Source organism: Sminthopsis crassicaudata, chromosome 3 (assembly GCF_048593235.1).
Source record: "Sminthopsis crassicaudata isolate SCR6 chromosome 3, ASM4859323v1, whole genome shotgun sequence".
In the NCBI taxonomy this organism is placed as follows: Eukaryota; Metazoa; Chordata; class Mammalia; order Dasyuromorphia; family Dasyuridae; genus Sminthopsis; species Sminthopsis crassicaudata.
Window position 1 is genome coordinate 267,348,047 of NC_133619.1, and position 15,324 is coordinate 267,363,370.

The 15,324-nt window shown below is 33.0% G+C and overlaps 1 protein-coding gene across 2 annotated transcripts in view; it reads right to left on the reverse strand.

The window, feature by feature from the left end:
* LOC141561305 (interleukin-10 receptor subunit beta-like) overlaps nt 1-15,324 on the reverse strand; it is a 98,141-nt gene that overhangs the window by 62,578 nt on the left and 20,239 nt on the right. For both annotated transcript variants that reach the window (XM_074300740.1, XM_074300738.1), the window contains exons 4-7: nt 13,646-13,769; nt 10,442-10,611; nt 9,373-9,527; nt 4,623-4,785 (exon numbers count right to left, since the gene is read on the reverse strand). In XM_074300740.1, coding sequence (XP_074156841.1) covers nt 4,623-4,785; nt 9,373-9,527; nt 10,442-10,611; nt 13,646-13,769 — 612 coding nt within the window. The remainder of the gene's footprint in view (nt 1-4,622; nt 4,786-9,372; nt 9,528-10,441; nt 10,612-13,645; nt 13,770-15,324) is intronic.

The window sequence follows — 15,324 nt, forward strand, 5'->3', positions numbered from 1 at the left end:
CAGGAATTCAAAATTTATGAACTTATAATAGAAGGATATTTTAGCTAAAATTTTTAAATTATTTACAAAAAAGAAAATAAAGTATATTTTACACATATCCATTACGTTCAGTAATTTGTGGACCATTTTAAAAAAGATTAACAAAGTCATAACAAAATAGTCCTGTTTGGTTTTGTGACTCCTTATGAATTTTTTCCTATGCATTCTAAAAATATTGTAGTCTTTATGTTTATCTTAATTTATATAATATTTTTGATTTCTTCACTCTATGTTATTTCATGGCTTTCTAGATTTCTTTATATTTTTCATATTCTTCATTTATTATGCTGAAAAAAAGACCTAAGTATTTTTAAATCATTAAAAAATAGATTTTAATGATACATTTGTTGCAGAAAATTGTGTGGGTAATTTAGTTAGCAATTAGAAGATATAGGGACAAAATAAATTAATTTTATTTTGTTTAAAAAAACAAAACAAAACAAAACAAGTTTTTGCCCCAGAACAAGCAGTGCATTCAAATAAAGAAAGCAACATATGAGGGGAAATATTTGCAACAAATATTTTTTAAAAAAATCTTTATTATTTATTTAGTATTTTCCCCCAGTTACTTTTGAAACAATTTTTTTCAAAATGAATTTTTATTTTATTGTTTTATAAAATACTTCTTTTGATAATTTGGAATAGCACTAAAACTGTAAGTTAACTTTGATAATATTTAATTACTTTGGCATACACCAAATACAAGCATTTAATCAATTCAGCTATTTAAGTTGTTATTTATTTTCTTAAGGAGCACTTTTTTTAAAGAATAAAATCTATACCAGCGTTTTGTGTGTATCAATCAATAGATTGATTCTCCAAATATTTTATGCATCTTGTTATTTTGTTTGGAATGGGATTTCCTTTTCTATTATTGTTTCTTGGATTTTGCTAATATTATTTAGAAACAAAGTTGATTTTTGAGGATTTATTTTGTAGCTTGCAACTCTGCTGAAATTGTTTCAATTATTAACTGAATAGGTATTAATTATTTTAATTAGTTTCTGTGGACTTCCTAGGATTTTCCAAATTGACCTTCCTGGTTTTTAGCAAATTTGGATAGTTTTAACTCCTCTTTATCCATTTTCACTTATTTAATTTTACTCTTCGATTACAGAATTATATCAGTAGTGGAGAGAATGGACATTTTTTCTTTACATCTGTATTACTTAAGAAAGCTTCAATGTATCTTTGTCACATATGATGTTTGCTTTTAGTTTTGGATAGATATTTTATATGATTTTTAAAAAGGTCCTTCTGGTGTAAATTTTGTAGGGTTATTTTTGTTGCTGATGCATATATGAGTGTTTTGCTTTGTCAAAAACTTTTTCTAAATTTAAATAATCATGTAGCTTTAGATGTTTTTGTTTTGAATATTATTAATTATTCTGGTTGTTTTCCTAATATTGAACCATCTAGCATTCCTGGCAAAATCCAACTTGGTCTTGATGAATGATTTCACGAAAAAATATGGAGGACTATGCAAAGAATTTTTTTTTAGAATTTTTGAACTGACATTGATTAATGACATTGGCCTATGGTTCTTTTTTTTTTAATATCATAAAAAAAAGTCCTATAATCTTCTTTCTCAATTTTTGAAAAGAAATATCATTGGTCTTAAATGTTCTTTAAACATTTGACAGAAATGTCCTGTCCACTAAAACTTTATGTTACATGACTTGAACTGACTCTCATAATAGGCAATATATATTGCCTATCAACAACTCACTATCTTACTCTCCACAGTGGCTTTTCCCAACCTTTTCATCCCTAAACTTTCTATGGCTCCCTTTTGCCCCACACTCTCCCTGAGAATCCTGCCTCATATTTTACAGAAAAAATTGAGGCCATTTGCCATGAGCTTTCTTTTTTCCTCTCTTCAACTCCTATCACCCAGATGCCTTCTGCCAATATGCCCTCCTTCTCCTCAGTCTCACTTGAAGTGAACTTATTCCTTAATAAGGCTAACTCCTTTCCTTGTTCAAAGATTCCATTTCATCCCATCTCCTCCAACATACTGCAACTTCTGCCATAACCACTTTTTCAGTTATTTTCAATCTCTCATTGTCTACTACTCATTTGCTAGTGCCTACAAACATATCCATGTTTCCCTTATCTTGAAAAAAGCCTTACTTGATTCTCCCATGCTTGATAACTATTGTCCTCTTTCTCTTCTGCCCTTTGTATCTAAATTCCTTAAAAAGGACATCTACAATGACTGTCTCCACTTTCTCTACTTCCACTCTCAATTTTGGATAATTCCTACTTGCTGCCTTTGCTTCTGCTGCATTATATGCTGCCAAATGAAGCTGGAGAAAAATAGAAAACCATGCTGACTAGATCTACTACAAATTTATGTAATGTAATAATATAATTTATCTAATGAAATAATGGAATTGTAGAGGTCCATAACTCTGAAAAGGTGTACTTGAATCTAGGTCAGCATAGTGCTTATAGTTAAGCATCTACTCAATGTAAGATAATGGTTCTTTAGAATACATATACTTAGTGCTTAGCAGGTTGATGTAATGGTTTTCATAGTGTGCTGTAATGATGTAATCATACCAAGGTATTTAAGGAATGAGAAGGACTGGAAATGAGACATTCCATCTTTTACTAGCCTTGTGGTGGCTCTCCTGCCTTCATCACTTCTCCACTAAGACCAAGGACTCGGGTTGATCCCAAGGTCCTCCAGAAAGCTAGCCAGAACATTACATGTTATGTAAAGTAATAGGCCCTTACTGAAGTAAGGCAATCTTTTTATAACTCCTCCATGATTTACTTTCCCACTAACCACAGAGACTTTTCCAAATCTTTTTCTCTCTCCTCAAACTTCTTATTACTTTTCTTTCTCTTTCCTGTCAGATGTTATTATACTACAAATAATTAAGGTCATTTGTCAAGAACTTCTCCCCTTCTACTCAACTCATACAGATATGCCTTCTACTATCTCAAATAACGAGGTCACCCTTCTCTTTGCCAAGGCAAGCCCCACTATACCCATAAGTGATTCCATTCCATTCTGCCTTCTATTCTTCTCTCCCCCTTTACCTATTCTACATCCCTATCTTACATTCTATTGCTTCCACTCTCACTTATCTTCTATCTCTCTTGGTCTGGCTATTTCCCTAATATCTACATATTATTTCCTTCATCCTAAAAAAACCCTTCATGTACTCCATCCATCCCACTAAACATCATCCTTTATCTTTACTCCCCTTTGTGGCCAAACTTTGTGGTTAGATTTGAACTCAAGTATTCTTGACTACAAGTTACTCTACCGAAGAAAAAGTTACCAAGACCTGTCCTCCTACATATGTACTTGATCTTACAGTTACTCCTTTCTCACCTGGGAACCTGTCAAAGTGATCATACCTCTTTTTTATCATTTTCAGTCTTACCGCCTACAAACACCTAAATCTGCTCTATCCTAAGTAAATCCACTTAACTCTGAAATCCCCTCAGGCTATTCTTACATCTTTTTTTCTATTGTTCAGTTGTTTAGTTATGTTCTCTTCATGACCATAGATTATACTGGCCAAGGGGTTTTCTTGGTAGTGTGGAATAGTTTGCCATTTCTTGCTCCAGTGAATTTAGGAAAGCAGAGATTAAGTGACTTGTCCCAGATCTTTTAACATTGACTTGTCCAGTGTTTGCTATGTTAAGCTCTGGCAAGTAAAGGGGAAAAAACAACAAAAAAAACCAATTCCTGACCTCAAAAATCTTATATTCTAATGAACGATATAACATAAAAATAAATTGGTCTATAAAAAATAAATACAGAGGAGAGGGAAGATACAGGAACACTGTAAATCAAAATGATGTAAATTGAATCTTATTTCCACAGAAACAATGGTATAGCTATGAGTTATGTTTCTGATCAAGGGCTGATACCTAATATGTTAAATAAATCATCAACACCACATAACACCAACTAAAAATGATGTGTAATCTATTATAGAGGCTTCTATGGTATAGAAAAATGAAAATAACACAGAAATCATTAACAATATAAAGTTACTCAAGAAAAACATAGAAAAATAGTTGTCATATAGTCAATAGAACCCCAATCTTGAATATAGAATTGGGTTCAGCTCTTGCATCTGACATAGATTTCTGAGCATTGGTAATTATTCATTTAACTCTAGGATCTTACATGCAACTTTGCTTTGGCAGTGGAAGGCTCCCATGCTCCTACACTGATGAAACGAGAACCTCAGATCTAACATGACATATGTTGTGTAATATACAAAGTTTCCACTACTTCATATTTTTACTCCAGCAAATAGAAAGGTGTAAGAACAAAGATTCTTTAGGGAGACTTTTGGAGAATTTTTGATGGTCATCTTTGAGAAACTTTTTATGATAATTAAGGCTATGTACCAGAAATTTGAGCAGTTAAGGAAAGTAAGTGGGAGAATCACATGCTGCAGTGGTAGTAGAGATGGTGAGTGAATATACATGGAAAAATCATACATTAGCTGTTTGTGAAAGCAGAACAGAAAAATCTACCCTCAAATCCCACTTATTTTGTGTAACCTCAAGAAATATTCAGAAGTAAAATATGCAAAGTTACAACATACCTGATTCTTGGTTAGGAGAAAGCATGAAACATTTTAAGGGAGATTGTGTTACATCATCGGAAAATGAATCCCAGTGAGCAGATATACAGTAATTTGAATTTGGAATCAAAGAGTTAATTACGATAGTTACATTTTCTCTGTCATTCATTTCAATGTTTAATTTCTGAAATGGGAACAAATATTTACCTTTAAAAAAGGCTTATTGTGAACATAATATAGAACATCAATGCAGTTAATTAAGTTTGCTTTGCAGCTATTTTATATTTAAATGACAATTTCCATGCATAAAATGTCATAGCAAAATTTCTATAACTCCATCTAAATTGGAAGATTTTGGTTTATGGAAGACCTTGGTTTATAATTTGCTAACCTGTGGTTTAGAACCTTAGTTGGCTAAATTTCTTAGGGGAGATAAGCAACATTGATCTTAGTTAGCATTCTCTGCCAATCCCTCTGTGAAAGTCAGTAGCATAGGGCTGTCCCTTCCCAAACAGGTGCTTTAGGGTGGTCATAAACATGAAATACATATCTCTCAATTTGCATGTTGAGTTTTTGATTTTTCTGTGAATTGTCAGATAACATTCTTCATTCTTATTGGTCTTCTTAAGTAGTGTTTTTGAGTATTTCAAAGTTTTTGTTTTTAACAATGTTAGTTATTGTATAAATTGTTCTTCTGGTTTTCTTCACTTTATTTAGCTCATTCATACAATTCTTCCCAGGTTTGTCTAAATCCATCTCTGTTGTTATATCTTACAGTATGATAATATTCCATTACAATGATTTGTTTAGTCATTCCCAAAATGATAGACATTCTTTTGGTTTTCAATTCTCTGTTAACAGAAAGAGTTCCTTCCTAGTAAATACTTTATTACATATGGGTCCTTTCAATTTCTTTGCTAGCAAGGCACGGAAAGGGGATATTACATCACTAGTGGTGATATTGCTGGGTCAAAAAGCATGTACAATTTAGTGATTTTTGGAGAGCAATTTAAAACTATATTAGATAGAAATTGGACAACACTTTTTTTCATTTGACTCTTATTAGCTTAAATTTCTTCCTTTGAGAACTACTTGTTCATTTCCTGTGATCTTTAATTCTACAGGGGATTAGCTATCCTTATATATTTGAATATGTTCCATATATACCTGAAATATCAATGCTTTATCAGAGACACATTTTACAAATATTTTTTGGTCTCAATTAACTGTTTCTTTTTTGATTTTAAAGTACTTATTTTATTTCTGTAGAGGCTTTTCAATTTAAAGCCATCAAAACTGTCCATTTTTAATCTCCTGTGATCCTCCTATCCCTTCTTTGTTCATAGATTCTTCCTATATCCATGGATAGATGCAAAGGTATGTCTTTCTTTCCTTTCAAATTTATTTATGATATGACCTTTACCTTCTAGGACATACATCCATTTGGAACTATTATGGCATGTGGCATAAAATAGTGGTGTAAACCTAATTTTTACAAGACTTGCTTTCTGGTTTACATAGCAATTTTGGTCAAATTGTGTGCATTTATTTTAATACTAGGAGTCTTTGGGTTTATTGAACATTATGTTTACACATGGGAGCAGCTGAGTAGCACAATAGATATAGTGCCAAGGCTCAAATCAGGAAGACTTATCTTCTTAAATTCAAATCTGGCCTCAGACACTTACTAGATGTGTGACCCAGACAATTTGCCTCACACACAAAAATGTGAGGACCCAAGGCCCAGAGAGTTGAAATGATTTGCCCCATGTCACAAGGCAGAGGTAGAGTAATGATTTTATTTATTTTGCTTATTCTTGTATACTGTTACTTTGCTTACATTATCATTTTATTAATTTTTAGTTGAATCTCTAGGGCAGACCATTATATCTGCAAAAATAGATCACTCTGAACTCAAATATTTGACAGGAATTGCTGGGGAAACTGGAAGATAGTATGACAGAAACTAAGCAGAGACCAATATCTTATGCCTTATACCAAGATAAGGTCAAAATGGGTAATATAATTTAGATATAAAGGATGATACTATGAACAAATTAGAAGAAAAATGATACTTTGCCTGTCAGATCTTTGGAGAAGAAAGATTTATGATCAAACAAGAAATAGAGAACATTATTAAATGTAAAATGGATAATTTTGATAAAATTAAAAAGCATTTGCACAAATAAAACCAAAGCAGGCAAGATTAGAAGGGAAGCAGAAAGCAGGGAAACAATTTTTACAGCCAGTGTTTCCAATAAAGACCTCATTTCCCAAATATATGGAAAACTGAGTCAAATTTATAAGAATACAAATCATTCCCCAATTGAAAAACAAAGGATATGAACTGATAATTTTCAAATGAAAAAATTAAAACCATTCCTAGTCATATGAAAAAATGCTCCAAATCACTATTAATGAGAGAAATGCAAATTAAAATAATGCTGAGATATCTACCTCATATTTATCAGATTGGCTAAAATGACAGGAAAAGACAATAATAAATGTTGGAGGGGATAAAGGAAAACTGGGACACAAATGCATTGTTTGTGGACTTTTTGGATAACAATTTGGAATTATGCCCAAAGGACTATTAAACTATGCATAGCCTTTGATCCAGCAGTACCACTATTGGGTCTGTACCCCAAAGACATCAAAAAAGAAGGGAAGAACCCACATGTGCAGAAATGTTTATAGCAGCTCTTTTTGTGGTGGTAAAGAATTAGTCTATTATAATACATCAGTTAGTCTATAATAAATGATTGGTCTATAACAAATGATGAACAGGCTGATTATAGAAAAGCCTGGAAAGACATATATGAACTGAAACTGAATGAAGCCAGCAGAATCAGGAAACCATTATACATAATAACAGCAAAACTGTGTGATGATCAATTATGATAGATTTAGCTTTTCTCAGTAGTACATTGATCTAAGATAATTCCAATAGACTTGGGATGAAAAATACCTTCCACATCCAAAAAAACCCAAAACAAAACTATGGAGACTGAATGTGGATTGAAGCTTATGTTCACTTTTTTTGTTTGTTTGCTTTTTCTTTCTTGTGATTTTCTTTTCTTGTTCTGATTTTTCTTTTGCAACATGATTCATATGGAAATATGTTTTAAAAAATAGATGACTATTTCTTGTTCTCTTACGCCCAATCCCTCAATTTCTTTTTTCTTGTCTTAGTGCTATTTATAAAGACATGTCAAACAGCAGTATTGACAAGGGACAGTTTAGTATTAAAGAAAAAAATGATGGACACTACTAACGTATATTTTTTGTAATTGGTTTTCATTGCACAGTCTTTCCTCTCTTCCAATAGAGTCTGTCTATAGATTCTTAACATTTTCTTTTTTAATCTTTTTATTCCTCATCATAATTCAGATTTGAAAGCTGAAATTTGTTTTGCTTGTGACTATTCCCTATGTGACCTGACTTTTCCTCTTAAATATGTCCTCCTGTTCCATTTATTTCCCCAATAAATTGAATATTTCTACATTAAATTCTAAGTGTGTTAAACTTTTCTCTGCCCAGTTAAGATTAAAATGCAGTTCACGTGGTGCCTTCTTTTCTATCCTCTCTTCTATGTTTGGATATGCTTCTTACACCTCTAAGTATAAGAATTAGTAAATTCCCTCCTTTTCTAGTGTAATCCTTTTCTTCTCCATTTTCTTTCTTCTTTTATAACCATTGCACTAAATCTGTTTCCTCTCCCTTTATTCTCTATTTGTCTTATTTAGTGTACACTAAACACCTGGATAGAAGATAAGCAATCTTATTCTGGAAAGCCCATTTCATTTTCTCAAATGTATTTATTCTTTTAGGTTTTTCTTAATTCAATTTCCAAGTTACTACTCAGAACTGGTCTTCTATCAAGAATTCTTAGAAGTTCTCTATTGCAATAAAGATCCATATCTTTTCTCCCCTTTATGATTATTTTTCCAGTGTAAATTTTTTTCTTTGTTTTAAGTCTTTATCTTTTAGTGTTTTTTTTTTTTTTTTTGAAATATTGGATTCCAAGATCTCTTTTCCTTTAAGAAATAATTTCCAATTCTTGTGAGTTGGACTATGGTTCCTTGATATGTGAATTTTCTTTTTTTTTTTCTGGCTGCTTGCAGAATTTTTTTCCTTTGACCTAGAAGTTCCAGATTTTGACAATAGCATTTTTGAAAGTTATCATTTGGGAATTTCCATCAGGAAGTTATCAATGAGTTCTATTTTCACCTTTTACTGTAATTTGAATAACTCTGGTTAAATATCATTTATGATTTCTTGAAATATGTTGTCTGGCTTATTTGGGGGAAAAGCGACATATTCAAGAAAAGTTGTGGAGAGACAAAATATAAGATCCGGAAACTATACTAGATAAATGAAAGTGTGGAGTCTAAAATGGCACAGAGTTTGTGAAGCTGGGTGATTAGAAGGATGCTGATGCCCTAACCAACTAGGAAAGCTTGGAATAGTTTTCTCAAATGCTAATGCCAAATACTTCTAAACAGTACCCTTTGAAAAAAGGTTTATTCCTTCCAAATTAAGGCCACTTTGAGTGACAAAGTTAACTTGCACTTTAGGAAAATCACTTTGATGGCTGAATGTTGGATGGTTTTGAATGGGGAGATTCTTGAAGCAGGCAAATCCACAGCATACTGTTTCAATAGTTTTTTCTTGTACATTTTGAACTAATTTTTAAAAAATAAAAGTTAATTTAAGTACAGTACATTAAAAGATTCTTACTATTATAATCATAATATAAAAATCTACTTACTTCTGACATGTCATGCGACTTCACTTCAATGACTACTGATGAAAAAAGTTCTTTTTCTTTATTCTTTATCTTAAGTAAGGATTCTGGCAAATGCACAGTGACATTGATTGCATCCTTAAAATAAAAAATGCTAATTTCTGGTGGATCTAAAATTGCTGTTTAGAGAAAACAAACATGAATGGTTCACAATTGAGGAATCATCTAAAGGCCAATGATAATACTTGCTTCACAAAGAACTTCTCAAATAATCTTAGTATTTTACATATATATTCTTTTCAATCTGTCTAAAATTTTAGCTGAATCAAGAATCATTATCATTTTACTAGTAGGAAAAATAAAGGATATAAACACTCAGTAAATTCCCCAAATTAGTGAAGTGAGTCATGAGAGTCCTAAGAACAGAATTCAACCAAATATTCTAACTTATGGACTATTTTACTAAATTTAACCAGATCAGACTCATTTCTACCAATGGTTTATGTGCATTTTTTTTTAAATTTGCAGTGAATCTCAAAGTCTTCCAAATTATTTACTTATGTGAAATTTTGTTATCACAAAAACTTAGCAACATTCTCAATCTAGAAGTTGACAATTACCCCTCTTAATGAAATAGCCAGAGGCTGATGGAAAGCACTACAGCAGTAACTGTAAGGTGGGTCAATAATCCCTTTTGCCCAGTGCTTCTGGGACTAAGTTAAGCATATCTGGTGTCACTAGTATGTCTAATATATAAGATAATGAAAATATAGGGTATGAGAGCTTTTTGATGGGGAATGGGACAGTAACAATGTTTCAGGACCCATTTAATGGCAGATGATCAAACTCCCTATCCTTTTGGGGCAGAAAGTGGTATTACTCATATATGATACAATTCCTTTTCGTCTTCAAATTCTTAGATAATATGCTTACACATAATTACATATGAATGTATATGTAAGAGTGCTATTTTGTTGTGAGTTGGGAAATGAAACTAGACATATTAAAAAGAAATGTCAGGTTTATGAAGTCAATTTTATTTTATTTTACCCTAATCTTATAGGAAAGCAAACATCAATAAAGACCAACTTACTGCCAGTTATGGGTAAGAATTCAAACACACATTCAAATAATTTTTTCTTTGAATTGAAGCCTGTTACACTGGTAAAGTAGGTTTCGTTGATTTCATATATATCTGTCATGTTACATGATGATTTTGTGATATTTGTGCATTTTTCAACAGCCTTCCATTCTTTGTTATCACTGTGTTCAAGGGAAAAGAAATAGGAAATGATTAATCCAATGTTTCTATAAAGTAAACCACAAACTAAGCCAATACCTTAAACTTTCAATATAAAAGAGGGGGATTTCTCTTTCCCCACAAGAGAAAAAAGCCATATTTACAATTAAGAAATCACTAGTAACTTTGGGGATAATAATTTCAGCAAGATGATAACTAGGAAAATGGTGGGATCTAGTGACTGATTGTAGTTGGGCTAAAGCCAATATGTGGGGAAAAATCAGAGGAGAGAATACACTTCTAGAGAAAACTAAAGGCAATTAGAGTCAAGAGGTAGATATAGCGGATTGGTCATGGTGAAGAGAAATGTTACCTTCTCATCAGAGATGAGGAGAGGAGGAAATAGTGCAGAATGATATGAAGGAATTATTACATAAGGGTAGATAGAGGGAAAATGTGCTGTAGAAGATGTGAGAGAAAGAAAAAGATTTAAATGGCCTATATGGTGAATGAAAATAAATAGTTAATATTTATTAAGCACATACTATTTGCTAGGCAATGTGCCAAGCATTAGAAATACAAAAAGGAGGCAAAATAGTTCCTGCCCTCAAGGAGCACAGAGTCTAGTAGAAGAAACAAGAAACAACAACAAAAAAAGTATAAATTTTATATATGAAATAGGAAATTTAAAAATGAAGGTATTAAAAGTAAGAGGGATTGAGACATGTTAGTTGGGACTTAAAGGAATTTAGTAGGTAGATATATAGGAGGGAGAGCATTCCAGAGATAGGGGATAGCCAGAGAAAATGCCCAGAGCTGAGATGGTGTGTCGTGTTTGTGGAACAGGCAAATGATCAGTGTTATTGGTTATAAGAATACATTGTAGGGAATAAAGTATTAGAAGATTGGAAACATATAAGAGAGGTAGGTCTTGAAGGACTTTGGATGTCAAACAGAAGATTTTATATTTGATTTTGGAAACAATAGAAAGCTACTAGAGTTTATTGAGTAGGGAGATGGCATGATCAAATCTGAACTTTAGAAAAATCACTTTGTTGGTTGAATGGAAGATGGATCAGTGTGGACATACTTGAGGTAAGAAGATTCACCAGCAGGCTGTTTCAAGGGTTTAGGTGTGAAGTGATGAAGACCTGCACCAGCATGATGAAAATGCTAGAGGAAAGAAGGGGGTATATTTAAGAGCTGTAAAGGTGAATTCACCAGGGCTTAGCAACAGATTGGATACTGGAAGAGTGAAGAGAGTGAACAGAATGGATACTGGAAGAATGAAGTGAGAGAGAGTGAAGGATTGAGGATGACACTATGAGTAACAATAGTTGAGATTCTGGTGGATCCAATCAGTACTTTCAGGGATTTCTCCTATTCTGTTCAGAAAGATGTGAGTAGGAACACAGGAAACATAGTAAGAGTAAGGTAGGATTGCAATTTTGACAAGTCAAGAAATAGTGATAGGAGAGTATATAAGCGATTCAAGAGTAGAGACTAGCAGGGTCCCAACTGGTTTCAATTAGGGGTTTGAGATAGGGAAGAGAGAATAATATAGTTAGAGTAAGGGTTTTTGGCCTAGGGAAAAGTATGGAAGGGGTGGAGTTACTAGAAGTCACAGTGGAGGAACAAAAGGTTTAGGAGTAAGGTAAAAACAAAGGTGAGACCATCCTTGTGTTTAGAAAAGGTAGAGTGTAAAAGTAGCTCAAAACACAGAGGAACTGAGGGGTTAGGATATTTGCAAGACCTTGATCACATATGTTGAAGTCCCCCAGTATGCATTAATGTGATTTTAAACTGAACTAAGACAAGTGTCCAAGATTTGGGAGATGACAGTTTCATTGTATTCAGATCTCATTTGGAGTACTGTGTTCACTTCTGGGTACCCCATCTGAAAGGCTAGCCAGAAGAGGACAATCAGAATAGTGAAAGGCCTTGAGTTCATGTAAAAAAAAAAACCCATCGAAATAACTGGGAATATTTAGTTTAGAAAAAGAAAGACTTGCTGTGTAACCCTGGGCAAGTCATTTAAACCCAATTGCCTCAGCCAAAAAAAAGAAAGAGAGAGAGAAAGAGAGAGAGAAAGAGAGAGAGAAAGAGAGAGAGAGAGAGAGAGAGAGAGAGAGAGAGAGAGAGAGAGAGAGAGAGAGAGAGAGAGAGAAAGAGAGAGAGAGGAAGAGAGAGAGAGAGAGAGAGAGAGAGAGAGACAGAGACAGAGAGAGAGAGAGAGAGAGAGAGAGAGAGAGAGAGAAGAAAATGAATAGGAAAAAGAGACTTGAGAGGCTTATGATAATAGTCTAAAAGTATTTGTGATACTATCTATATAATGTAGCAGAGGAACTGAACTTAGAAAGCAATAAAAGGAATAACTGCTGGTAGCTGCAAGATGCAAATTTAGATAAAACTTCCTAACAATGAGAATTATTTAAAAGTGGAATGGCCTACTTTGGAAGGTTCTCCCTCCCTTGGCATCTTCAATGAAAGGATGGATCTGTTGGAGATTCTTGTTCAGGTTATGGATTGAACTAGATAACCTTTGAAATTCCTTCCAACTCTGACATTCTATAATTCTGAGAAGTAACAGACTTTGGGATGCTCAGTTCAGACCCATCTTGTGACACACAGAAAATAATTCTCCCTTCCCATTCCCTCCCCAAAACAATAGACCAGTTTAACACACTAAATTAAGGAAATAGAGCAAAATGACTCAAACCGAAAATTATTGGTTTGACTTTAAAGAATTTGGACCAGTTTCTTTGAGTATGAAAATATATTTGGCTTACTATCTTAGTGCCCTTGGCAAATCTGTGAGTTTGGTTATTTTACATGCATTGGTCAAATAAGGATTTTGACTTGTTTTATAAAAATGATTTATTTTTCCCTTTGGCTTATTACATGTCTACATTTCAAGTATCTTGGCTTAAAAAGGAAGAAAAAAGCCAAAATTTTATTTTAATGTTTAGATCCAATACAATTAAATTTCCCTCAATAGTATTACCCCTCAAACAGAAAAAGAGAACAATTTAGCAAAGTACAAATTGTAAAACAGACCTCATAATTGTGTAAGACACAGTATAGTGAGTTGGTATAATGGCATTGCTGCTTAATTTCCAAGACAAAATGTGCTGAAAATTATGAGATGTCATCATTAAAGTGTCATTCTTCACTGGCATTTCTAAGGAAAGGACAAAAAATAATCACAACAGGAATATTTGAACAAGAGGAAAAAAAAGTCTTACATTCAAGGATATAGTATTTCTTAATCTATTCACTACTAACCAAGTGTTAAATAGCCCACAAAGACCTGAGAGAAATAATTATTGGCCACTAATGATTTGGGGAAATCCAAAGTCCCTCTTTTTTCTATAGTTCTCAGCTCAAAGCTCATTCTCTTGAAGGACATTACTGATGAGATTGAATTAATTCTCTTCAATCCTGGTCCAGCCAACCTTACATGGAATTTAATCTAACATAGGGAAGCCATTGTAATTTGTTCAGGTTTGGGGAATGATAAATTCTTTGATTAGATTGCCTAAGGCTGGGGGTAATTTAGAAATAAGTGGCAGAATCAAAGTTCATTAGAATAAGTCCAGCCCCTCATGGTAATATTTTCTCTCATTACAATAAATAACCAATTAATGTTGATTGCAATCCTCTGGAATACCTGCTTTTCCAAGGGCATACAAGCAGTGAGCCCACCATGATTGTCTTTGGCTTTTGAGAGCGTTATTGACCTCTTACTAAAATGCAAGCATCATTAATAAATGATATGTTTCTCAAACTTTTTAAACACCACAGACCAATGTAAGTCATGACCTATCAATCACTAGTTCAGGTAGAGTTTCCCCATAGGATCCTGAGGATCTTGGAAACAAGAAGAAGAAAGAGCAGTATTTCATGTGTAATCTCAAATAGCTCTTCATTGAAACAAAACGATTCTTCTATTTTGATATCACTTAATCTTGTTTACCTCAATTTCCTCATTTGTAAATGAGGTGGAAAAGTAAATGGCAAATCATTCCAAATATCTTTGCCAAGAAAACCTCAAAAATGGGTCATGAAGAGTTAAATACAACTAAAAATAACTAAACAACAACATCAAATATATAGGGGCTCTTTTCCTCTTTATTTAAAGTATAGATTTGATAGTTGATAGTTTATTGTTGGGTCAAGTGGTATGCCTGGTTTTGTGTTTTTTGGGGGCAAATTGCTTTCCAAAAAAGACTAATTCATACTGATTAGGAAAATACAAATTAAGACAACTATGAGGTATCACTACATGCCTCTCAGATTGGCTAAGATGATAGGAAAAGATAATGTTAGATGTTGGAGGGAATGTGGGAAAATTGGGACACAAATACATTGTTGATTAAGTTGTAAACTGATCCAACCATTCTGGAGAGCAATTTGGAACTATGGCCAAAGGACTATCAAATTGTGCATATTTTTTGATCCAGTGGTGTCTCTATTGGTTCTGTACCCAAAGAAATCATAAAAAAGGGAAAAGGACACACATATACAAAAATGTTTGTGGCAGCCCTTTTTGTAGTGACAGGAAGTGGAAACTAAGTAAATGCCCATCAGTTGGGGAATAGCTGAATAAGTTATGACATATGAATGTTTTGGAATATTATTGTTTTATAAGAAATGATCAACAGGATGATTTAAGAAAGATCTGGATACTTAAGTGAACTGATGCTAAGTCAAGTGAGTAGAACCAAGAGAACATT